Here is a 27633-nt window from a genome sequence, read left to right on the forward strand (position 1 = left end):
ACATAGAAAATAGGTGCAGGAGTCAGCCATTCGACCCTTCTAGCCTGCACCGCCATTCAATGAGTTCATGGCTGAACATGCAACTTCAGTACCCCATTCCTGCTTTCTCGCCATACCCCTTGATCCCCCTAGTAGTAAGGACTTCATCTAACTCCTTCTTGAATATAATTAGTGAATTGGCCTCAACAACTTTCTGTGGTAGCGAATTCCACAGGTTCACCACTCTCTGGGTGAAGAAGTTTCTCCTCATCTCGGTCCTAAATGGCTTACCCCTTATCCTTAGACTGTGACCTCTGGTTCTGGACTTCCTCAACATTGGGAATATTCTTCCTGCATCTAACCTGTCTAAACCCATCAGAATTTTAAACGTTTCTATGAGGTCCCCTCTCATTCTTCTGAACTCCAGTGAATACAAGCCCAGTTGATCCAGTCTTTCTTGATAGGTCAGTCTCGTCATCCCGGGAATCAGTCTGGTGAACCTTCACTGCACTCCCTCAATAGCAAGAATGTCCTTCCTCAAGTTAGGAGACCAAAACTGTACACAATATTCCAGGTGTGGCCTCACCAAGGCCCTGTACAACTGTAGCAACACCTCCCTGCCAGGGTGCTGGGCATTCACCATCATGATGTGTTGAGCATAGTTGCACACCAACTGCAGATTCAGCGAGTGGTGACTTTTGCAGTTGTGGTTCATCTCAGGATCTAGGTGCGGCACCCGAAATGCCACATGCATGCAGTCGATGGTGCCTTGCACCACGAGGACGACTGCTAACCTGGCAAAGCCACGTGCACACACCGCCTGGTTTTCTCTGGTCAGAGAGAAGACAATGAATTCTCTCCTGGCATAAAGAGCATCTGTCGCCTCTCTTATGCAGTAGTGGACGGCGAACTGGAAGATGTTACAGATGTCGCTTGTTCCAGCCTGGAAGGATCCTATTATGAGGAAATTCAGAGCCACGATCACCTTCACAGCCATTGGCAGTGCTGCCCTTGTCCTGGTGTGAGGCTGCAGGTCTGGTTGGCAGAGCTGACAGAGTTCTGTGAGTACCTCCTTCGTAAAGCGCAGATACCTCGCACACTGCTCCTGGCTCAGGCTGAGGTAGAAGAATTGCTCTCCAAAGACCATCAGTGGGTAAGTCCTCCTGCTGAGAGCCGTTCTCCCCCTCCTCCTTCTCCCTCGTGAGCAGCATGTCCTCTTCTTTGCTGCCTCTGTTCCATCTCCCTGGCATGCTGCTAGGCCAAAGGGGATGACAAGTAGAGCACCCATGACTTGGAGCGACATGGTCTGACCAGAACCCTTGAACCAAGGCCTTCTCCACTTGTAGTACGGCTCACTGCCACCTCACCAACTTTAAACAACTCTGGAAAGCTCCAAACACTTCCACAAACTTGCACAAAGCCATGAGAAATGAATCAGCAACGAACCTGAGTGTGGTTGTTGATCCCTTTAAATAGCACTGGTTTTGAGGGGGGGCGGGGTTGTGGTCCTTGCTGGTGCTGAACATATGTTCAGCTGTGCGAGGTTGGCTTCAGCATTGAGGACGAAAAAGGCAGGGCTGGCATTGCACGCTGATTGACATCACGATCTGCCCACTCAACATACTTGCGGCATATGCTCCTAACTCCCGCACTACCGCCCTCACCAAGTTGGTGTCCGGTGCAGCACGTACCAGAAGTGTGTGTGCACAGCGCAGATGCGATTTTCAATCCAAAATGGCACCCGTAGTGCTGAAAATTCAGGCGTTACGGAGCCGAATTTCTACTGCAGCCAGAACATAGTCATACTCACAAAATTATATCTTTCAGCCAAAGTCCCAGATCCTCCATCACCATCCCTGGGGACGTCCTGTCCCATCGGCAGGACAGACCCACTACAAGTGGTATCCAATTGGGAGTGAGTGGCCCTCGGAGTCCTCAACATTGATTCTGGACCCAATAAAATCTCATGGCATTATGTCAAACATGGGCAAGGAAACCACCTGCTGATTACCACATACTGCCCTCCCTCAGTTGATGAATCACTACTCCTCCATGTTGAACACCATTTGGAAGAAGCACAGAGGGTAGCAAGGGCACATAATGCTGCAGGGTTCAGTGTTGGGACCCCAGCTGTTTATAATATACATCAATGATTTAGATGAAGGAATTGAGTGTAATATCTCCAAGTTTGCAGATGACACTAAACTGGGTGGCGGTGTGAGCTGTGAGGAGGATGCTAAGAGGCTGCAGGGTGACTTGGATAGGTTAGGTGAGTGGGCAAATGCATGGCAGATGCAGTATAATGTGGATAAGTGTGAGGTTATCCACTTTGGGGGTAAAAACAGGAAGGCAGAATATTATCTGAATGGCGGCAGATTAGGAAAAGGGGAGGTGCAACAAGACCTGGGTGTCATGATTCATCAGTCATTGAAAGTTGGCATGCAGGTGCAGCAGGCGGTGAAGTAGGCAAATGATATGTTGGCCTTCATAGCTAGGGGATTTGAGTATAGGAGCAGGGAGGTCTTACTGCAGTTGTACAGGGCCTTGGTGAGACCTCACCTGGAATGTTATGTTCAGTTTTGGTCTCCTAATCTGAGGAAGGATGTTCTTGTTATTGAGGGAGTGCAGCGAAGGTTCACCAGACTGATTCCCGGGATGGCTGGACAGACATATGAGGAGACACTGGATCAACTGGGCCGTTATACACTGGAGTTTAGAAGGATGAGAGGGGATCTCATAGAAACATATAAGATTCTGACGGGACTGGACAAGTTAGATGCGGGAAGAATGTTCCCGTTGTTGGGGAAGTCCAGAACCAGGGGACACAGTCTTAGGATAAGGGGTAGGCCATTTAAGACTGAAGTGAGGAGAAACTTCTTCACTCAGAGAGTTGTTAACCTGTGGAATTCCCTGCCGCAGAGAGTTGTTGATGCCAGTTCATTGGATATATTCAAAAGGGAGTTAGATATGGCCCTTATGGCTAAAGAGATCAAGAGGTATGGAGAGAAAGCAGGAAAGGGGTACTGAGGGACTAATCAGCCATGATCTTATTGAATGGTGGTGCAGGATCGAAGGGCCGAATGGCCCACTCCTGCACCCATTTTCTATATTTCTATGTTACTCTGGGTGGGGGACTTCCATGTCCATCACCTAGAGTGGCTTGGTAGCACCACTACTGACTAAGCTGGCTGAGTCCTGAAGGACATAGCTGATAGACTGGGCCTGCAGCAGGTAGTGAGAGAACCAACACGAGGGAAAAGTCTACTTGACTTCCTTCTCACCAAATCTATCTGTCAGTGATGCATCTGTCCATGACAGTAATGGTAGGAGTGATCACCGCACAGTCCTTGTAGAGACGAAGTCCCACCTTCACACTGAGGGCACACTAAATCACGTTGTGCGACATTACCACTGCGTTAAATTGGATAGATTCAGAACAGCTCAAAACTGTCCATCTATGATACCCTCTGGGCCATCAGCAGCAGCAGGAGAATTCTATTCCATCACAATCTGTAACCTCATGGCCTGGTATATCCCTCACTCTACCATTAACATCAAACCAGGTGAACAACCCTGGTTCAATGAAGAGCATGCCAAGAGCAGCACCAGGCATATCTAAAAATGAGGTGCCAACCCTGAGGAAGCTGCAGCACAAGACTACATGCATACTAAACAGTGGAAGCAGCATGATATAGACAGAGACAATGGATCAGATCAAAGTTCTGCAGTCCTGCCACATCCAGTCATAAATGGTGGTGGACAATTCAACAACTAATGCGAAGAAGAATTTCCCCATCCTCAAAGATGGCAGAGCATGTGAGTGCAAAAGACAAGGCTAAAGCACTCGCAACCATCTTCAACTTGAAGTGATCCTTCTCGGCCGCCTCCTGAGGAAGCCACCATCACAAATGCCAGACTTCAGCCAATTCGATTCACTCCTCAAGGTATCAAGAAATAGCTAAGCGCATTCGATATGGCAAAGGCTATGTGCCCCGACAGCACCCGGCTGTAGTGTTGAAGATGTGTGCTCCACAACTAGCCACACCTCCATCCAAGTTGTTCCAGTACAGCTACAACACTGGTATCTACCCAACAAAGAAGAAAATTGTCCAGGTATGTCCTGTCCACAAAAGGCAGGACAATCCAGCCAATTATTGCCCCATTAGCCTACCCTAAATCATCAAAGTGATGAAAGGTGATGACAACAGTGCTCACCAAAATCCTGCTAACCAATGTCCTGTTTGTGTTCCACCAGGATCACTCAACTCCAGACCTCATTACTGTTATGTATGTAAACTGTGCAAGACTTGCCACCAGAGGGTGCAACTGTTGGAGGCTCAAGGGTCACCTGCACACCTCATGCAAGGGAGTATAAAAAGTTGTCTGTCATGCTGCTTAGGCACTCTGGAATTGTATTAGAGAGACTAAAGTCATATCAGTTTTAGCTCACAGTACTCAGTCTTGTGGAGTTCTTCCATACTTAATAATTGGTGACGAGTAACAGATTACGAACTTTCATGCGGCCATGGCTGCCGTTGGTATTTTAGAGAGATTTGTAGAGGGTGATGATTGGGAAGCCTTCGGTTGAGCGTTTCGACCAGTACTTTATGACTAACGAACTGGATGGGGACGATACAGCGATCAAGTGCAGGGCGATTCTCCTCACCGTATGTGGGTCCACAATATACGGCCTCATCAAGAATCTGCTAACACCGGAGAAACCAACGGAGAAAACATCGACAGAGTTGTGTACGCTGGTTCAGGAACAACTCAAGCCAAAGGAGAGCGTCTTAATGGCCAGTTATCGCTTCAAAACGCACCACCGGTCCGAGGGCCAGGACGTGGCGAGTTATGTCGCTGACCTGAGACGCCTTGCAGGAACTTGCGAATTTGCTGGATTTTTGGGGGAAATGCTGCGGGACGTTTTTGTGCTTGGCATCGGCCACGAGGTCATTCTTCACAGGCTGCTGTCCGCCGAATCCCTAGACCTGAGCAAGGCCATCACGATAGCCCAGGCATTCATATGGAGGGTAGCCAATGTAACCCCACTTTTTAAAAAAGGAGGGAGAGAGAAAACAGGGAATTATAGACCGGTCAGCCTGACCTCAGTAGTGGGTAAAATGATGGAATCAATTATTAAGGATGTCATAGCAGCGCATTTGGAAAGAGGTGACATGATAGGTCCAAGTCAGCATGGATTTGTGAAAGGGAAATCATGCTTGACAAATCTTCTGGAATTTTTTGAGGATGTTTCCAGTAGAGTGGACAAGGGAGAACCAGTTGATATGGTATATTTGGACTTCAGAAGGCTTTCGACAAGGTCCCACACAAGAGATTAATGTGCAAAGTTAAAGCACATGGGATTGGGGGTAGTGTGCTGACATGGATTGAGAACTGGTTATCAGACAGGAAGCAAAGAGTAGGAGTAAATGGGTACTTTTCAGAATGGCAGGCAGTGACTAGTGGGGTACCGCAAGGTTCTGTGCTGGGGCCCCAGCTGTTTACACTGTACATTAATGATTTAGACGAGGGGATTAAATGTAGTATCTCCAAATTTGTGGATGACACTAAGTTGGGTGGCAGTGTGAGCTGCGAGGAGGATGCTATGAGGCTGCAGAGTGACTTGGATAGGTTAGGTGAGTGGGCAAATGCATGGCAGATGAAGTATAATGTGGATAAATGTGAGGTTATCCACTTTGGTGGTAAAAACAGAGAGACAGACCATTATCTGAATGGTGACAGATTAGGAAAAGGGGAGGTGCAACGAGACCTGGGTGTCATGGTACATCAGTAATTGAAGGTTGGCATGCAGGTACAGCAGGCGGTTAAGAAAGCAAATGGCATGTTGGCCTTCATAGCGAGGGGATTTGAGTACAGGGGCAGGGAGGTGTTGCTACAGTTGTACAGGGCTTTGGTGAGGCCACACCTGGAGTATTGTGTACAGTTTTGGTCTCCTAACTTGAGGAAGGACATTCTTGCTATTGTGGGAGTGCAGCGAAGGTTCACCAGACTGATTCCCGGGATGGCGGGACTGACCTATCAAGAAAGACTGGATCAACTGGGCTTGTATTCACTGGAGTTCAGAAGAATGAGAGGGGACCTCATAGAAACGTTTAAAATTCTGACAGGTTCAGACAGGTCTGATGCAGGAAGAATGTTCCCAATGTTGGGGAAGTCCAGAACCAGGGGTCACAGTCTAAGGATAAGGGGTAAGCCATTTAGGACCGAGATGAGGAGAAACGTCTTCACCCATAGAGTGGTGAACCTGTGGAATTCTCTACCACAGAAAGTTGTTGAGGCCAATTCACTAAATATATTCAAAAAGGAGTTAGATGAAGTCCTTACTACTAGGGGGATCAAGGGGTATGGCGAGAAAGCAGGAATGGGGTACTGAAGTGCATGTTCAGCCATGAACTCATTGAATGGCGGTGCAGGCTAGAAGGGCCGAATGGCCTACTCCTGCACCTATTTTCTATGTTTCTATGTTTCTATCCACAAGCGATAATACCAGACAGAAATCTTCCCAGCATCAAAGCTCACCGGCAAGTACTGTGCATAAAATAATGTCGCTAGCAGGCAAAACTGCATATGGCAGGGCCTACATGACTGCAGCTGCAAGACCTAGGATGACAGAGAGTCCACCATTGGGCGTGAAATCAATGGCAGGCCAATTGAACAAGTACTTTGGTTCTGTCTTCACGAAGGAAGACACTAATAACCTTCCGGAAGTACTAGGGGACTGAGGGTCTCGTGAGAAGGAGGAACTGAAGGATATCCTTATTAGGCGGGAAATTGTGTTAGGGAAATTGATGGGATTGAAGGCCGATAAATCCCCGGGGCCTGACAGTCTGCATCTCAGAGTACTTAAGGAAGTGGCCATAGAAATAGTAGATGCATTGGTGATCATTTTCCAACAGTCTATCGACTCTGGATCAGTTCCTATGGACTTGAGGGTAGCTAATGTAACACCACTTTTTAAAAAGGGAGGGAGAGAGAAAGCGGGTAATTATAGACCGGTTAGCCTGACATCAGTAGTGGGGAAAATGTTGGAATCAATTATTAAGGATGAAATAGCAGCGCATCTGGAAAGTAGTGACAGGATCGGTCCAAGTCAGCATGGATTTATGAAAGGAAAATCATGCTTGACAAATCTTCTGGAATTTTTTGAAGATGTAACTAGTAGACTGAACAAGGGAGAACCAGTGGATGTGGTGTATTTGGACTTTCAAAAGGCTTTTGACAAGGTCCCACACAAGAGATTGGTGAACAAAATCAAAGCACATGGTATTGCGGGTAATGTACTGACATGGATAGCGAACTGGTTGGCAGGCAGGAAGCAGAGAGTCGAGATAAACGGGTCCTTTTCAGAATGGCAGACAGTGACTAGTGGAGTGCCGCTGGGCTCAGTGCTGGGACCCCAGCTCTTTACAATATACATTAATGATTTAGATGAAGGAATTGAGTGTAATATCTTCAAGTTTTCAGATGACACTAAACTGGGTGGCGGTGTGAGCTGTGAGGAGGATGCCAAGAGGCTGCAGAGTGACTTGGACAGGTTTGGTGAGTGGGTAAATGCATGGCAGATGCAGTAAAATGTGGATAAATGTGAGGTTATCCACTTTGGGGGAAAAAACACGAAGGCAGAATATTATCTGAATGGTGGCAGATTAGGAAAAGGGGAGGTGCAATGAGACCTGGGTGTCATGGTTCATCAGTCATTGTAAGTTAGCATGCAGGTACAGCAGGCAGTGAAGCAGGCAAATGGTATGTTGGCCTTCATAGCTAGGGGATTTGAGTATTGGAGCAGGGAGGTCTTACTGCAGTTGTACAGAGCCTTGATGAGGCCTCACCTGGAATATTGTGTTCAGTTTTGGTCTCCTAATCTGAGGAAGGATGTTCTTGCTATTGAGGGAGTGCAGCGAAGGTTCACCAGACTGATTCCCAGGATGGCTGGACAGACATATGAGGAGAGACTGGATCGACTGGGCCTGTATTCACTGGAGTTTAGAAGGATGGGAGGGGATCTCATAGAAACATGTAAGATTCTGACGAGACTGGACAAGTTAGATGTGGGAAGAATGTTCCCGTTGTTGGGGAAGTCCAGAACCAGGGGACACAGTCTTAGGATAAGGGGTAGGTCATTTAGGACTGAGGTGAGGAGAAATTTCTTCACTCAGAGAGTTTTTAACCTATGGAATTCCCTACCGCAGAGAGTTGTTGATGCCAGTTCATTGGATATATTCAAGAGGGAGTTAGATATGGCCCTTACAGCTAGGGGAATTAAGGAGTATGGAGAGAAAGCAGGAAAGGGTACTGAGGGAATGATCAACCATGATCTTATTGAATGGTGGTGCAGGCTTGAAGGGCCGAATAGCCTACTCCTGCACCTATTTTCTATGTTTCTATGTTTCCATTAGCACTATATTGGCGCTGCGGGGGTAATCATCGAGCCCATCAATGTCAATTCAAGCACTACGTGTGCAAAGGCTACGAAACAATGGGGTACCTCCAGCGAATGTGCAAGAGTGCTGCGACTCTCCACGTGGCAGAGTCGGCAGAGGATGATCGATCTGGCGCAGATCATGCTGAACAAACAAGAGAGGCAACTCAACCCGAGGAAGAAGTGTATGTGGTACACACCTTCACCACCAAGAGCCCTCCTATTATGCTGAAAGTCAAATTGAACGGTATTCCGGTATCAATGGAGTTGGACACAGGGATGAGTCAGTCAATTATGAGCCAGAAGGCTTTTGAGAAACTGTGGGGCAACAAGGCACAGAGGCCCAAACTGAGCCCGATTCAGACAAAGCTGCGCACCTACACCAAAGAGCTCATACCAATCATTGGCAGTATGGCAGTGTGGTATGGTACGATGGAGCTGTGCATGATTTATCACTGTGGATTGTATCAGGCGATGGCCCGACGCTCTTCAGCAGAAGCTGGCTGGGAAAGATTCGATGGAACTGGGACGACATCAAAGTACTATCTTCAGTGGATGATGCCTTGTGCGCTCAAGTGCTGAGCAAGTTTCTGTCACTATTTGAACCAGGTATCGGCAACTTCACAGACGCCAAGGTGCAGATCCATCTAGTCCCTGATAACAGGCCCATTCATCACAAGGCTCGAACGGTTCCATATATGATGAGGGAGAAAGTCGAGATCGAATTGGACAGACTTCAACAACAGGAAATCATATCGCCAGTTGAGTTCAACGAGTTGGCTAGTCCAATTGTTCTGGTGTTGAGAAGCGATGGCACGGTCAGAATCTGCGGACACTACAAGGTAACGATCAACAGAGTCTCGTTACAGGACCAGTACCCGTTACCCAAGGCGAATGACCTGTTCGCAACGTTAGCAGGGTGGGAGTCGGTCACCAAGTAGGACCTAATCTCCGCCTACATGACACAGGAGCTGGCTGAATCTTCAAAAAGATTGACATGCATCAACATGCACAAAGAACTGTTTATATACCACAAGTGCCCTTTTGGGATTAGCTCGGCTGCTGCCATCTTCCAGTGGAACATGGAACGTCTGCTGAAATCGGTTCCGCGCACCGTTGTGTTTCAAGACGATACCCTGATCACTGGTCATGACACCACCGAACACCTGCACAATCTGGAAGAGGTTCTAAGTCGACTAGACAGGGTGGGACTCGGGCTGAAACATTCCAAGTGTGTTTTCCTGGCATCAGAGGTCGAATTTTTGGGGAGAAAGATTGCGGCAGACGGCATCAGACCCACGGACTCAAAGACAGAGGCCATCAAGAATGCACCCAGACAACAGAAAGTGACGGAACTGCGTTCGTTCCTGGGACTCCTCAACTATTTTGGTAACTTTCTACCCGGGTTAAGCACTTTGCTAGAACCGTTGCACATGTTGCTATGTCAGGGTGACGACTGGGTTTGGGGTAAATCTCAAGAGACAGCCTTTGAGAAGGCCAGACACCAACTTTGTTCTAATAAGTTACTTATACTGTATGACCCGTGTAAACGATTAGTGCTAGCTTGTGATGCATCTTCGTACAGGGTCGGCTGTGTTACAGCAAACCAATGTATCAGGCAAACTTCAACCGGTTGCATGCACATCTAGAAGTCTGTCGAAGGCTGAAAGAGCCTACAGTATGGTTGAGAAAGAGGCGTTAGCATGTGTATAGGGAGTTAAGAAAATGCACCAATACCTATTTGGACTTCAGTTTGAGCTTGAAACTGATCCCAAACCGCTCATTTCACTGTTTTCAGAAAGCAAAGGTATAAACACCAATGCTTCGTCACGCATCCAAAGATGGGCACTAACATTGTCCGCCTATGACTATGTTATCCGCCACAGACCAGGCACGGAGAACTGTGCTCATGCCCTCAGTCGGCTACCATTGCCCACTACCGGGGTGGAAATGGCGCAGCCCGCAGACTTGCTTCTGGTCATGGATGCTTTTGAGAGTGAGGGGTCACCAGTCACTGCTCGCCAGATCAGGACCTGGACCAGCCAGGATCCTGTGCTATCACTTGTAAAAAGTTGCGTATCAATTGGAGCTGGTCGGCCATTCCCGGGGAAATGCAAGATGAAATTAAGGCGTGTTACCAATGCAAAGATGAAATGTCCATCCAGTCGGATTGTCGCTTATGGGGTAATCGGGTGGTTTTGCCAAAAAAAGCCAGGGAAACGTTTATACACAACCTACACAATACCCACCCAGGCATAGTTATGCTAAAGGCTATAGCCAGGTCGCATGTTTGGTAACCCGGCATTGACCCGGACTTAGAGTCATGCGTACACCAGTGCAACATGTGCTCACAATTGAGCAATGCACCAAGGGATGCCCCATTGAGTCTGTGGTCATTGCCCTCCAAACCGTGGTCCAGGATCCACGTAGATTTTGCTGCCGTCTCGAAAAGATATTTTTAGTTGTGGACGCTTACTCTAAATGGATTGAATGTGTAATCATGTCATCCAGCACATCCACTGCCACCATTGAAAGCCTCCGGGCTACGTTTGCCACCCATGGCTTGCCCGACGTCCTTGTCAGTGACCCTTGTTTCACCAGCTCGGATTCAATGAGTTTATAACCCACAATGGCATCAAGCATGTAAGGTCTGCCCCGTTTAAGCCCGTATCCAACGGGCAAGTGGAATGGGCAGTCCAAACTATCAAGCAGAGCTTGAAATGAGTGACGGAAGGCTCCTTGCAGACCTGGCTCCTTGCAGACCTGCTTATCTTGGGTTCTGCTCACCTACCGAATGCAACCCCACTCGCTCACTCGGGTTCCCCCTGCAGAGTTGTTAATGAAGAGAGCACTCAAAACCAGCCTCTCCCTAGTCCACCCGGATCTAAATGATTATGTGGAGACCCGGCATCACCAGCAAAACATGTACCACGGTCGCGCAGTTGTATCACGTGACATTGATGTTAACGACCATGAGTTTGTCCTGAATTACGGTCATGGTCCGAAATGGGTCGCTGACACTGTCTTGGCCAAGGAGGGGAATAGAGTATTTATAGTCAAACTGCTGAATGGACAAACATGCAGAAAGCATTTGGATCAGACCAAACTGCGGTTCACCGACAACCAGGAACAACCTGAAGAGGACATCACCATCATCGACCCACCAACACACACCCAACCAGTAATTGACCTCGCTGTCAATCAAGAGGATGAACCCACCATTCCCAACAGTCCTGTCAGACCAGCCGCGCCGCAGTGCAGCAATGGTCCGACCAACTCACCCATGCCAGAGTTTGAACTCAGACGATCAACCAGGGAGCGTAGGGCCCCGGATCGTCTCACCTTGTAAATAATTTGTATCAAAGACTTTGGGTGGGGGAGTGATTATGTATGTAAACATTGTAACTGTATAAGACTTGCCACCAGAGGGTGCAACTGTTGGAGGCCCAAGGGTCACTTGCACACCTCGTGCAAGGGAGTATAAAAGGTTGTCTGCCAGGCTGCTTAGACACTCTGGAGTTGTATTAAAGAGACTAAGGTCACATCAGTTTTAGCTCACAGTACTGAGTCTTGTGGAGTTCTTCCATACTTAATAATTACAACCATGGTCCAAACAACAACAATAACAACTTTTATTTATATCGTGCCTTTAATATAATAAAACGTCCCAAGGTGCTTCGCAGGAGTGTTATAGCACAAAAATTTGGCACCAAGCCACGTAAGAAGAAATTAGGACAGATGACCAAAAGCAGGTTTTAAGGAGCGTCTTAAAGGAGGAAAGAGAGGTAGAGAGGCGGAAAGATTTAGGGAGGGAGTTCCAGAGCTTAGGGCCTACGCAGCTGAAGGCACAGCCACCGATGGTTGAGCGATTATAGTCAGGGATGCTCAAGAGGGCAGAATTTGAGGAGCGCAGATATCTTGAGGGGGGGAGTGGGGGGAGGTGGGGGAAGAGAGTTGTGGGGCTGAAGGAGATTACAGAGATAGGGAGTGATGAGGCTATGGAAGGATTTGAAAACAAGGATGAGGATTTTGAAATCATGGGCAAAAGAGCTGAATTCCAGAGGTGAGGTGACATCAAAGCAACATTTGACCAAGTGTAGCAACAAGGAGCCCTAGTTTGAAGTCAAAGGGGAATAGTGGGGAAACTGGCTGGTGTTATACCTGACATAAAGGAAGATGATTGTAGTTGTTGGAGGCTGGTCATCTCAGGCCCAGGACATTGTTGCATGATTTCTTCAGGGCAGTGTCCTAGGCCCAACCATCTTCAGCTGCTTTATCAATGACCTTCTCTCCATCATAAAGTCAAAAGTGGGGATGTTTGCTGATGATTGCACAGCGTTCAGTTCCATTCGCAGTTCATCAGATAATGAAGCAGTCCATGTCCACATGCAGCAATTCCTGAACAACATCCAGGCTTGGGATGATAAGTGGCAAGTAACATTTAAGCCGCACAATGGCTATCTCCAACAGACAAAAGTCTAACCACCTCCCCATGACATTCAATGGCATTGCCATCGGCGAATTCCCCACCATCCATGTTCTGGGGTCACCATTGAGCAGAAACTGAACTGGACCAGCCACATAAGTACTGTGGCTACAAGAGAAGGTCAGAGGCTGGGTATACTCACCTGACACCTCAAAGCCTTTCCACCATATACCAGGCACAAGCCAGGAATGTGATAGAATATTCTCCACTTGCCTGGATGAGTACAACTCCAACAACACTCAAGAAGCTCAACACCATCCAGGACAAAGCAACTTGCTTGATCCGCACCACATCCACCACCTTAAATATTCACTCCCTCCATCACCGACAAACCGTGGCTGCAGTGTGTACCATTTACAAGATGCACTGCAGCAACTCGCCAAGGCTTCTGCACCAGCACCTCCAAAACTCGTGATGTCTACCACCTAGAAGTACAAGGGCAGCTGGTGCATGGGAACACCATCACCTCCAAGTCACACACCATTCTGGCTTGGAAACATATCGCTGTTCCTTCATCATCACTTTGTCATAGTCCTGAAACTCCCTACCCAAAGCACAGTGCAAGTACCTTCACTACACAAACTGCAGCGGTTCAAGAAGATGGCTCACCACCATCTTCTCCCGGACAAATAGGGATGGGCAGCAAATGCTGACCTTGCCAGCAATGACCACATCCCATGAATTAATTTTAAAAAGAGAAGCACAGAGAGACAGTGATAGACACAGAGTGACACATGACAAAATTTCCACTGCACAACTTCTAGAAGTCCTTCTCGACAACATTCATATTCCCTTATCCATCATGCTAGTCACCTCCTCAAAATATTCAACTAGTTAATCAGACATGACCTACTCTTCACAAATCCATACTGACACTCTCTTTGAACTTAGTACTTAGTGTCGTTGTTCCTGGTAATAGATTCTAGTAACTTCCCCACAACTGATGTTAAACTGATAGATCCATAGTTACCAAGCTTTGCCCTCCATTCCTTCTTAAATAATGGAGTGACATTTGCAATTTTCCAAATCAAAGGCATCAATTCCCAAATCTAGAGAGCGATGGAAAATTATAACTCATGCATCTACAATTTCCTCATCTATTTATTTTAACACCCTGGGTGACAACCATCAGGTCCTGGAGGTTTGTCTGTCTTAAGTCCTATTGTTTTCTTCGTTACCTTTTTTTTAAAGTTATATTAAATCCACTAAGTTCCCCTCCTTGACTTATTTTTAGATTCCTTTGTACCATTGATATTTTGTCCTCTTTCTCCACTGTGAAAATAGATACAAAGAGTTAATTTAACAAGTCTGCCTTATTATCCATTATAGTGTCACATGCACCTGTCTTTGAGCCCATATTCCCTTTACTACTCTTTCTCATCATGTATTAATTACATTTACATATTTATCTTCTTGCGCATTTTATTACTTTTTTGAATCTCATTGTTGCTTTTTATAGCTTTCCCAGCCTGCTGGATTTCTACTTTTCCTTGCAAAAATTTGGGTCATTTGTGAAATTTGGATTTACCTAATTGCAATTTACTTTGCTATTAATAGTGCTTCAACTCTGTTCATCTTTACTTTCCCCTGAGCTCTTTTGGCTAAACTCCCCTTTTTATTTTATGTTTGCTCCAGTGCCACCTTTAATAGATTGGATTTTTGATTTGGGAAGGGGAGGGAACATATAGCTATCTTTTGGATGATTGGTATTGGCCTGAAGAAAATATTACCGGTTCCTCTTCTTAGGGTTGTTTTCCAGTTAGTTGTTCGTTATCCTAGAACTTGAGTTTGCTTATTTAGAAGATTGAAGGGGCGAAATTGCCTTTTTTTTATAGCCCTGTTAGCCCCTCCAGGGGGCTCTAACATTTTTTTGCCCATGGGAGGGGACGCTACCGCTCCCCAGGAAATTGCCCAGGAGTTTGCAGAGGAGAGACCCGGGCTGGGGTGCAACCGATGATGACGTCCTTGTTGTGCCCAGCGGCCCCGCGCCGACCCCCTAATACCTCATGGGCTGCGAAGCTGTTGCGAGCAGATGTCAACGCCAGCTTCGTGGGGCACTGCCTAAAGGGGACGGCGCCAGCTCCCCAGGCCACCATCTTTTTTTGTCGGCCGACTCTCCGTCTTGGGTGTGGACTGCTGGCATGGTCTCAAGCAGCTCTGGTGGTCTAGTGGAGGCCATCAGAGGCCTTGCAGAGTGCACAGCGGCCCTCCCCTTTAATCGAAAGGGAGGAGCATTGAAGTATGTCTGCGACCCAGTAACGCTCTGGTTACCGCCCCCAAAGGAAGTGGAGCACACGAGATTGCGCTCCATTTCCTTTGAGGGGCTAGAAGGGTAATTCCGCGGCGGGGGTGGGACTTCTGCGTCAGGCACTAAAAGTCCCGGCCCCATAAGATTACTGCCCCCAATCGGGGCACAGAACAATTTTGCCCCCTGAGAGTATTTGGGTAATTAAAGCCATTCCTTCCAGGAAAATATTATTCTCTCAAGGAATTTAGGATTGTTGGGATTCTTTATCTACTGGTATTGAGTAGAGGGATTTGTTCCCTTTGGAATAAAATAGTATTGTCACTAGGCATTTTTAGCATATTGGCACCAATATGCTTTATGAAAAATTGCACTGAAGCCAAATGCTGTAGGAAAAAGTCCATTGAAGCCACATGCTTCTTGTGTGGCACTCAATTCATCACCGCAAAATATTCCTACCTGTAATTCACTCTAGTGCGTATAGCTCAAAATATTTCCCTCAGATACAACCCAAGTTTGGAAGGCAAACATCTGTAATCCAATGGTACTGCGGAGATTACTTTACAGTTCAAGTGAACACTGTATGAAAATTTCAGATACCCACCATTAAGCTTTACAGAAAACCTAGTCGGGAAAAAGCACTGACACAATCACCATTATGCTTTACTGAAATTCTTGTGACAACATTCTCTAAGTTATGTGCCCACAGTCTCTGTTTATTTGAAATGGAGAGAAATATTTCTAAATAAGAGTAGAATGATGCATTGTGCAGGGTAGAACATTGCTTTCATTCCATAATATAATTAAAGTCGCACTCTCCAGCTGTGTAGAAAGGAAAGCTAACATTTTCTCATTAGCAAGGTAGTGTAGTGTTTAACTTCCTTTGTCTTTTACAGAAAGGTGAAAACATATCTTTACTTGGATTCCCCAATGTTTTATGTTGAATAAATGGTTATATCTTTTAAATATTCTGTAAGCAGAATTATTATTTGTTTTTGCAAATGACTATTTAAATTCAGATTTTGAAATTATATGAGAATAACATAGCAGATAAGCTTTTCCATCCCAAAATTAAATGAAAACCAACTGCGGGGTATGAGCAGCAGTTTATTCTGGGGTGAAAAAACACTGATGTTGTCTAAAAATAAAGTTTCATTATAATCAGATAAGTAAATGGTTAATATATTTAGGAGTAATTGCCTTCAGAAGATCCAACTGTTTCCAGTGATGCCCATGACCCAAATAAACAGCAAGATCGGTTTTAATGATGATTGTAGAATATAGTATGTATTTTTTCTTTATAACATCAATTATGTATCTTAATTCCCCCCAATATATTTATTTCATGCAACAACCAGACAGTGATTGTTAAATTCAAAATTATTTGTAATTCATTAGACAGGGATTTTCAAATGTATTTGTTAGATTGACAGTGCATTTATATTTACTGAGAGGAATAATTAATGAAGGGATTTTTGGTTATGATTAATTAGCTTATGATGGAAATTTCCTCAATTTAAATGAATAATATATATTAATATATTCAATATTCCAGCAAAGTTCCTCTGAAATATTTTCCAACAAGTCTACTAACATTTTGGAAGCTCAATATGGTTTGATCATGGAGATATTAACTGTCACATAGTGGAGGTGATTTTCAACTGTGGTGGAAATCAATTGGGTGATTGGTGAGATATCTGCTACACCCGCTCAATGGTGGGAGGCCCAAACCATTTAAATGGATAGAGGCAATCCTTGTGAGTCATGAGGCATGGAAGGACTAGCAACAGACATAAAGGTATTTGTAGGGCCAGGAGGAGCATGAATGTCAATGCCACAGCTTTCTTTCTCATATATTTGGAGCGAGTTGCAGTGGTCCCTATAAGGACCACTGGTTAGAGCGCTCTACATCCAGTACCAATGGGGTCACTCCACACATTGATACCTGTAAACTTAAACTGGCATTAAATCCTGATTTATATATTTTAATAAGGCCGTTTTCAAGGCCTGCTCAAAATTGCCTTGGATGACCACTGGACAGTAACAGTGCGAAATTGCATACAACCCCAGTTGGGGAGGTTAACAGCTGCGAGGCAGCACTTTCTGCTCCAGGCAGAGAAGTACCGCCTCGCAAGCTAAATTGGGCTTACCACCCCCGAGAGAAAGTGGAGCGCCAAATCTCCTGCTCCACTTCCTCTCGGGGGCGTGTCTGGGGTGCTAACCAATGCGAATATTCCAGCGGAGAGGCGCATAGCACTGACAGGAACACAGACCCTTCCCCTTCCATTAAAGGTGAGGGCCATGCTGCCGACTCTGAAGGAGGGAGAAGGAGCCACCACTAGAGCACCAGGGAGCAGGGTGCCATGGCAGCAGCCCGGCACAGAAGCGGAATGCCAGGCTGCAACATCGTGATATAGACCCTGTGGTCTGAAGTTGAGAAGGCCGCGACTGGGAAGTCAGCCATTTAAAACATTTTCAGTGTCGCACCTCCCCTTTAATTTTCACCCCGCGAGCGTCCTAAAGCCCGGTACGCTCCCCGTGAGGCTGCCGCTACCGAATTTTTGCTCCATGGGCGAAAATAGGCCTCTGCGCACAGTGATGATGTCGTCGCTGGCGCAGTGGCCCAGGGATCTCAGGCAGGAGCAAGATGCTACCGGTTAGCGCTGCCACTAAACTCCCACAGAATTTCACGGGAGTCGGTAACGGCACAGTGCCCAGATGGAAAGTCACTTGCACCCCTGCAGGCACTAACGGGAGGCACAAACAACCCGAAGTTTTCCCCCTAGGTTTTAAAAAAATAATTGCCTGCCTACCATCCCATTTTTCAGCATGAACAGGGCAGTCGGCAGATGAAAATAACTACCACTGAATTTTAAAATGTAGAAATGGTCACTCCTAATATCTTTCTTCTACAGCTCTTGAAATTTTGTAAGAGTTGTATGACTTATCTTTTGTATATTATTAAAATCTCATGAAAAAGGTTTTCATAAAGAAAGCCAAAGATAATCTGTGTTGAAATATGGGGTACGGTAGCATAGTGGACTAGTAATCCAGAGGCCTGGACTAATGATCCGGAGACATGAGTTCAAATCCCACCATGGCAGCTGGGGAATTTAAATTCAGTTAATTAAATAAATCTGGAATAAAAAGGCTAGTATCAGTAACACTGTCGTAAAACCTATCTGGTTCACTAATGTTCTTTAGAGAAGGAAATCCGCTGTCCTTATATGGTCTGGCCTGTGATTCCAAACCCACAGCAATGTAGCCTAGCAAGCCACTCAGTTGTATAAGGTGGCTCACCACCACTTTCTCAAGAGCAAATTAGGGAGGAGCAATAAATGCTGGCATTTCCAGTGATGCCCACATCCTGTGGATGAGTTTAAAAAAATTGGTTTTCCATAATGTTCTATATAATATAATTTTGTTTTACATTGCTTCTGCAGCTGTCCTCTTTTAACTAAGGCGGCTAAAGTACTTAAAGTTTAAGTACAGTTACTGAGATGATAATAAGTACTTAGATTGACTTCACAGCTATCAGAATTATATATGGAAATATGTCAAACATGAATAAGTCAAAGAATCAAGAACATGTCCTAAAAATCATAAAACATATAACTACCATTTTTACAGTATTTAAAAAAAAGATATATAATACCGAATGCTTTTGTTAAATACATTTTGTTTCAATAATCAAATGAATTATGGTGGGAAAGGACACAATTGCAACCTTCTTATCAGTATATTTGGGAAAAGAATGTCATGAACAATACTGATTTTTTTCTTGCGCTATATTTTTGAAGATTAATTGCATGGTGCTGAAGGTTGAATGCAGAGATTATAATCTGAGGTACTGTAACAGCAAGAGTTAGTACCAAAAATTGAATAGTGTGTTTTAGTGATGTCGCAAAGCACTTTACTTCCGAAGTGCAGTCACTGTTGTTATGCAGGGTAACACAGCAGCTAATTTGCAAAGAGCAAGGTCCAAAAAGCAACGATGTATGAATGACTAGATAAATCTACTTTTGGTGTTGTTGGTTGAGGAAGCTTTATTGGTCCAGGCACTGGGAGAACTTCTGTTTCTTTTTTGAATACATCCAGCTCAGCAGGCAGATGGGGCCTTTTTAACATCTCATCCAAAAGCTGGCACTTCTGACAATACAGTACCTGTACTGCCACTTTCCATACCTCGGAAGCCTATTATCAGCAAGGGCAGACATCGACGACGAGGTTCAACACTGCCTCCAGTGCGCCAGCGCAGCCTTCGGCTGCCTGAGGAAGAGAGTGCTCGAAGATCAGACCCTCAAATCTGGCACCAAGCTTATGGTCCACGGGGCTGTAGTGATGCCCACCCTCTGAATGGCTCAGAGACGTGGACCATATACAGTAGACACCTCAAATCACTGGAGAAATACCACCAGTGATGCCTTCGCAAGATCCTGCAAATCACCTGGGAGGACAGACGAACCAACATCAGTGTTCTCGATCAGGCCAACATCCCCAGCCTCGAAGCACTGACCACACTCAACCAGCTCCATTGGGCAGGCCACATTATCCGCATGCCGGACACAAGACTCCCAAAGCAAGCGCTCTACTCGGAACTCCTACACGGCAAGCGAGCTCCAGGTGGGCAGAGGAAACGTTTCACGGAAACCCTCAATGCCTCCTTGATAAAGTCCAACATCCCCACCGACACCTGGGAGTCCCTGGCCAAAGACTGCCCTAAGTGGAGGAAGAGCATCCGGGAGGGCGCTGAGCCTCGTCACCAAGAGCATGCAGAAAACAAGTGCAGTCAGCGGAAAGAGCGTGGGCAAACCAGATTCCCCACCCACCCTTTCCTCCAATGACTGTCTGTCCCACCTGCAACAGAGACTGTAATTCCCGTATTGGACTGTTCAGTCACCTGAGAACTCACTTTTGGAGTGGAAGCAAGTCTTCCTCGATTTTGAGGGACTGCCTATGATGACTGCCACAGTACTGCACTGAAATGGTTTCCCAAGTTATGTGTTCCAGACTGTAGTGGGGTTTGAATGAAATAAGTATTTTATTTTTATTTTTATTTTGACACTATGAAATAGATACTCAAATATTTTTCCATTGAAAACCTAATGCAGACAGCTGATAAAATGCTCGAGTTTATTTGTGATGACATTTTTGACCTGATTAGGTTATGAGCTTGTATCTGTCCAGCACACAGATATTCTGCATGTGCTTGGGAGATTCAATCTTGCAATATGTTTTATAGAGAAATATTGTCCTCAAAATATTGAACATTGGAAAGGTTTTAATAAATATGTTATCCTAGTGTAGAATTAATGTAAACATACTTATATTACTTTTATAAACTGTTTAGGAGATTTGAAGTTACGCCATATACAGCAGTCTTTCAAATTAAGCTTATCTATGGAACATTCTTAAATAAGTAAAAGCAAGCAGAAGTAGATGACAGTGTGATTGCACTCTCTGCTTCCGTCTTTGATATTTGATATTGCCGCAGTAAAGGCAGTGCCGTAGAACAATGACCTACTCATTCCCATTCAGATGTATTAACAGAATTGGGTCGTTACAAAAAAAAGCTTGAAACAGACAGGATGAATATGCAAATATTCCTGTAACAAATATTAGTATATTAAGGAGGGTTGGGAAAATATCAACTGGTTCAAACAAAAGCAAAGTGCATCAATGGACATCAGTGTGTCACACATGCAGTGTCAAGACAGCTTGAAAGGTGCTAATTGACCTCCTGCAACTGTCACAGTGGGTTAGATTTGTTATTTGAAACCTTTAGCCTGCAATTGAACACTTTAACACAGCAGAGAAAAAGTTGAGTGTAAAAGGTGCTTTGCTCACGTACCTCAATAACGTGTTATAAGTGTTCCATCAAAATATTATTTTCATTTTTGTAGTTAAAATGATATAACTGAAACATGTAATCTTCATTAAACTCGGACAATGATTTCATTCGGAGCTTGCCATTCCTATCACCCTCCTATTTCCCACAGCAAGCAGCTTACTTAATCAGCCTGACATAACCAGGTTAGTGCCTATCATTTTGCACGTTACGAGAAGCAGCCTGTTCTCTATCATTATGTGTATTTCACATAATCCTAAAGGAATTTATTGTGCCTTTGAGAAGGGATTGTAGATTGGTAATTGGATAAGAATCCTTTCTGCTAGAATACCAGGCCGATTGCAGTTAGGAGGGGTTGTCACTAAATGCATATTGAGCGTTTTGCTCTGTATTCTAAAACTTTATTTCCAATGTTATTTTCTCTGGAGCTGGCTTTGTTGTCGATTTTACAAGAACTGTTCACACTGACCTTTTTATAGCACCTTCGGACCAGCTACTTTGTTGTCATATTTTAAGTATTTACATTACCAAATGAGACCATATTTCAAACGTTTCCACACCAATTAGTGGTATAATATGTGGCACATTTCTTTTTATAAAAAAACAACTCAAAATCTCAAGTGCCTTATAAATGCTTCGATTAAAATGTGAAGAGTAGAAGCAAACGCAGTCTGGTTTTCTTTCAGCAAGCGTACTATAATCTGGAGGGGCGGCAAAAGCTTCTGCAAATTAAAAAGAAAGAAAACCAAGGAACCCCCACATGGAAGATCCACAGGACTTAAATGAACCATCGGTGAGTGAATTACAATGTAAATCAATTTTTTATAATAATTACTTCATGGTGAGAATATTTGAAAAGGGTTCATAGAATGTCATTTTTGAAGTTTTAGTTATAAACACAAGTTCATGATTTAGGTTTTTTTGTAGTTACTTCTCTTTCCAAAATACAACAAATTCTAATTAGGATGGGTTGTAAAGTTAATTTGTTTACCCACAGCAGCTTTGTAGTTTGAGGGAAACAATAGTCTGAGGGAACTGAAGGAGGTTTCTTTCTGTTTACCTGTAAATGGAGCATTTCCGCATGTTTTAAAAATGAAAAGGGAAATGACCGTGGGAATTTCTCAAAATGATTATTTTTGTTTTTGGTGCTGTCTTTTCATTACTTAACACATTTTAGTTTTTTTTACTGAGATTTTGAATAAATGTTATTATCCATCAAGCTGTTGTCCTTTCCACATCAAAATGTGTTTACCCAGTTGGGCTGTATTTTTCATAATTGTAACTTGCTACATTTTTAGAAGGCCATTTTAAAAAAAAAGATGCTGCTTAGCTAGAAATGTTTGTGGTGCCTTTTGGGTTCTTAATCTAAAAAAATAATAGAAGTTTGGAACACCATTGCATTTATTAGTTTCTGTTTAATGTTTTGACAAAGTGTGATTAAGCCTGAATGGGAAGATGAATCCAAAGAGCACTGACATGTAGATGATTTTTCGGTGAAATGTCAGTGGAGTTATGTGATTGAAATTCTGATCTCTTGTTTGACTTTAGCTTGTTTGATAACATATTCTAACAAACTTTGTAAACTCTTTGACCAAGGATATGTACCTACTCAGAATTTGGCGAGCTTAAAGCAAAAATAAAACTGATGCTATTCCTAATTGTCTAACTATTCAGTCGCTAAAATATTGCTCACATTCTCTTAATGTTGATCTTGCATGCTGCAGAGATTACTTAACAGGCACTCCTAGAGAGAGTAATATGAACTTTTCAAGATAATTCAGTATTAAACACTATCCCTGTGTACGTTAGTGGATGCTTACATAAAGTAAAAAAATTAATCTGAATATGTTATTCACAGTTCCAGATAGGAAGGACCCTTTGTGTTTCGTTTTACAGAACATTAGTTATAGCATGTCTACTCTCTTCTGTATATAAACAGGAGTTTTACTTTTTAATTAAACTATTGGATTAAACAGATTGTGCATATAGTTAAACCATTTGTAGCTATATTTCATATAGTATTGACACTGTAAACCACAGTCCATTGTTTGTTCAGCACGAATAACACTAACGTTTTCCGTGATACAGCTTGTAACCATTCAGGAATTTGCTAAAGAAGGATTTGTATTGTCAAATGAGTGCTAATGTTTTGTAACCAGCTGCTTATATGACAGTTGAACGACTGTATGTGTTAATTCTGTAGTCACCACAAAAGCCAATAGAAGCACTTGTTGGCTGCTCTGTCTGATTAATAATAGTCACATATAATGATCACAGTGTCTTAACAATGATACTACTGTCCTTTATTCTTCACTAACAGTAAAGTATATATATTTATTAAATATATACATATATTTAATTAGTGCTATAACCCCCTCCCCCTTTATCTTGCCCTGACTCTTCCAAGTGCAACATACAAGCTATTTTTATTGATCATTTCACGATAGTGTAGCTGTTGGCTGTTTTCAGTTATCTTCTTAAACATGATAGTGTGGCAATGTTAAGATCAACTTACAAACTTATTTAACATTTCAGTACACTTACTGACAGCAGTATCTTCTTGTTTATTTCAAATTACATCATAACTAGAGATTATTGACGGTGTATTACAGGCATAGATCCAGCCACACCTGTGTTTTGGCCCACCGTTGTTTGGGGATGAGTAGGACATAAAAGTTAAAAGTCATCAAGTGACCGCATGCTCCTCCGAAAGCAATCAATTCCCTCAACCATCAGATATATAGAGTACAGTAATTTTCTCCATTAGTTGCCTTCTTTCCCATTCCAAAAAAAAATTGTCCTGAAATTGAGGTCAGTAGATTACATGGATGAGTAAGCTATTTGTAATGAAAAACAAGAAGGGTATCATATCCCAGGTGTAGAGTTAGAATGGTCATATGACGTTGCAGGTGCAACATTACAATAACATTCAAATTTACATGTAGAACTTCAAATTCATCAATTGAAAGTTTTTTTAATAAAGGAGAAAATCATGAACAATTATAACCCTTTTAATTTTAAGGAATTACATTACAAATTTAGCAATATTTTCAGTTCCTATGAATTTAATATTTTCACTGTTGGTGACTCTGAATCTGAATCGATTCAAATTGGTGTCGTTTAGATTTTATTTCGCCCAAAAATTTTCCTTTTTGGATTAATTCCAATCATCAATGAGCTTCTGCCTATTGTAAGCAAATTAGCACCAGGTTACATAAAGATAAATAAAAGCTAGTTGCATCATTAAGAAATCTGAATCTCAAGTTGCAGAAATATAGGTTCATGTCTGTGAGTTCTTCACCATGGTCAGTTGGTAAGGGAAATAATGCTCAGTAAAGTTAAGGTATTTCTCCATAGGTGAACAAGTTTCACCAATTTAATTCATGATCTCACAAAAATAATAATAAAGAAAAATGATACAGTGTTTTCATTCTAATAGAACTATCGGTACAATTTGGTCTTGCATGACAAATAACTGATCATCGGATGTGTACACTCCAAATTGTGCATCTGCTCAAATGAGTTATCTGAGGGAAAATCCTTCCTTACTTTGCAATGATCCCGGGGGCAAATTCACTTGCTGCACGGGGAATGAAATGTAGTGAATTATTTATTTGTTTACCAGTGAGAATGATTGTGGCTAAAACTTGTGTTCATTTAACATTTTCATGTTCAATGTTTAAGAAATGCTCATATCAAAATTAATATTTTGGTAATTTTAACAGGAACAGAATCTGAGTCATTGAAAAACTTCACTTTTCAGATTTTCTTAAAAAGGATTTTTAAAATTTCCGTTTTCTTAAAAAAATTATCATGTTGGTTATTCAGTGTCAGTCATGTCACTCTAGTTTATGAAGGGTCGCAACATATACAGGTAGGTGCTTTTTATTTATCAGTAATCCGTGTTTACAGAAAAGTTTCTATTGTTAGAAAAATGCTTTTAGCACAATGGTGTAGATTTCCAAACAGAGATTCATTAAGAAAGGGTGTAATTTCATCCCTTAGACTTGTCCTATATAACTCCTGGAAATATTTAGGTCACAAAGACTTAGAAACAAATAATGGTTAGATAAGTAGGACAGTATCCATGTTCCTGTTTGTTTTGTTAATAGCCATCACTATCATGAGAAATCACATCTAGTTTTTCGTTTCAAACTGTGAACTCGTATTATTTTGGAAAAATAGTCAGTTTTGTGAAGTCATGACCTGGTTTTTAATTTTAAATATTTTGTAAGTGTATTAATTTTTATCTTAGTTTTCAGTTGAGTTGCTTTTAAAAACAAATATGACCTGATATACTTTTATTAATTAGGTTAATGTGAAACATAGATGTGAAGTCCTTTTGTCTGTTTCATCCATGTACTATGCACATTAGCAAAATTAATTATGTCCTTAAAGCTAACATTTATGGCTTCACTTGATGGACCTGTAAGGAAATACAGTGTGGTTTTCAAAAGATAACTGCTTTGATTGGAAATGTTTTCCAAAGCATGTAACAACTGATAGAAATGTGTTCTTAATGCATTCTGTTCTTTTGCTAGCTTTAACTCAAAATATAACACAATGTACTTGACATGAGTATAATTGGAGCACATCTATAAAGACATAGGAGCAGGAGTAGGCCATTCAGCTCCTCTAGCCTGTTACACCATCTATGGTGTTTTCTTTTGAACACACGCTTTTACATTTGATTTACATGCAAATATGAAGGTTGTGAGCATTGTACATTAATAAATTAGGTAATGTAAAGTAGTTAATCCCAATGGATAGATAATTACAATGCTGCATTCATAACAGGTGAATTTGTTATTCGGATATCATGAAATGCAGAATTGTCATTTATTATACTGTTGTAAAACTACTATCAGGGTGTTATAATGGGCTACCACACTGTACTTTCAATTCTGAGGCCTGAGTTTGAATCTATCCTGGATTTGAGAAGAAAGTCTGTGCATCTCTCTCTCTCTCTCTCTCTCTCTCTCTCTCTCCAATTTTTCAATTTACTGCAATTTACTAGGAAAAAAACTCTTCAGTGATATATTAGGATAATGCCCAATCAAGTTGTTTGTTAATACATAAGCCAGTCCTCCATGTTTGTGGCAAGAACTCAAGCTGCAGCTGTCCCTCAGCACTCTATATTGACCCCAAAAGTCTGAAGGGAATATTAGTGGCAGAGGTTCACTCATTGCTTCCCCTGCTTGTGAAATGCTGTCCCGGATAAGTGTTATTATTGGAAACTCTGTCCTTTGTATCAAGAAGTCATCACATGAAGGAGCTAGACTGCATAAGAACATAAGAAATAGGAGCAGGAGTAGGCCTTTCGGCATTTCGAGCCTGCTCCACCATTTAGTAAGATCATGGCTGATCTTCCACCTCGTACTATCCCCATATTCCTTGATTCCCTTAATATCCAATTAATATACTGCAGAACAAGTGTTTGACTATGGGAAATGTGTGATTTTCCTGCCTGTATCCAGTACAGTTTCATTGTGCCTCTCTAGCAACCATCAGGTCAAAAACATCACCTTGACCTTGCTACAGTTTTTCTTTCAGTTGTACATTGTTGTGGCATTTAATGAATAAAGGAAAGTAGCAGCAGATCAAGGAGTTGTATCATAACATGAGCAGTTTATTCAGTTCATCACAACCATAGGTGCTTTGGGACACATTTCGGCGCATATTATTTTATACAATTTACAGAAACGTGGTCGTGTCCCACAATATTGTATTTTTGACGGCAGGAATATTCTGAAAACAGCACCAGCAGACATCCAAGATTAAATCATGTGATTTAACAGCTAATGAAATTGTACCACATACATTGATAACAGTATTTATTTTACTGACTGATAGAGCGGAAATATAATAGCTTTTCTGTATTAAGATAACCACCGCCCGCCTCCCCCTCCCCCCCCCCCTCCATCACAGCTAGTGCAGCCAAGTGCTAATCCATAGTGTTGTGGCAAAAATCCATTAGTAGAGTAGAGCTACATTTATAGTGGTACTAAAAACTTTTGTGTTGTATTTTATGCTGCAGGTGATTTTTGTGTCATTTAAAAAAAAATAATAGAACTCTTTCCATATTGTTAATACATTCGATTCGTAGTTATCATCAGACTCTAAACTTGCGGAGGAAGCTATTATACTGGAGTGCTTGCCAAATACTGTTTTATGAAGGAACTTTCTTTCCTCTCCCCAATAGAAACACTTGTTAAAATGTATGGAATGCCATAATTTATTTCAGGAAGTCAATAAAAAAAAAACGATAAGTACAGTGGGAGCTATGGGGAAGGGGGTGTGGAGGCGGTAATGATGCCTCCTCTTAGCAGTTAGGAAATCAATTGATGCTCAATAAACATCTGTATATAATTTTACAGCCTCAATTTTTAAGAATTCTACAATATTTGACTACTGTAATGTTTATGTAAAAGGGAAAGTGGTATGTATTAGATTTCTATTATTAGAACCAGTGATTGGCTAACTATAATATTGTGAGAGCAATTACATCATTCTACTTGATCTTTTATAATACTACTGTAAATGCAATTTTCTATTCCCTGGTGCAATTCAGTTCATAATGTAGTACTGCTGCAGCAAAAAGATATTAGAATCTAATTTGATGCATTTTCCTAGCT

General features: G+C 42.8%; 1 protein-coding gene across 11 annotated transcripts in view; it reads left to right on the plus strand.

Annotated features, from left to right (window-relative positions):
* The window catches only part of eya4 (EYA transcriptional coactivator and phosphatase 4), a 535797-nt gene that overhangs the window by 19543 nt on the left and 488621 nt on the right, over positions 1 to 27633 (plus strand). For all 11 annotated transcript variants that reach the window (XM_070885523.1, XM_070885521.1, XM_070885537.1 and 8 more), the window contains exon 2: positions 21685 to 21791. In XM_070885523.1, the coding sequence (XP_070741624.1) occupies positions 21759 to 21791 (33 nt within the window). In that variant the 5' untranslated portion in view covers positions 21685 to 21758. The remainder of the gene's footprint in view (positions 1 to 21684; positions 21792 to 27633) is intronic.

The sequence above is a fragment of the Pristiophorus japonicus genome, chromosome 7 (assembly GCF_044704955.1).
Source record: "Pristiophorus japonicus isolate sPriJap1 chromosome 7, sPriJap1.hap1, whole genome shotgun sequence".
NCBI lineage: Eukaryota > Metazoa > Chordata > Chondrichthyes > Pristiophoridae > Pristiophorus > Pristiophorus japonicus.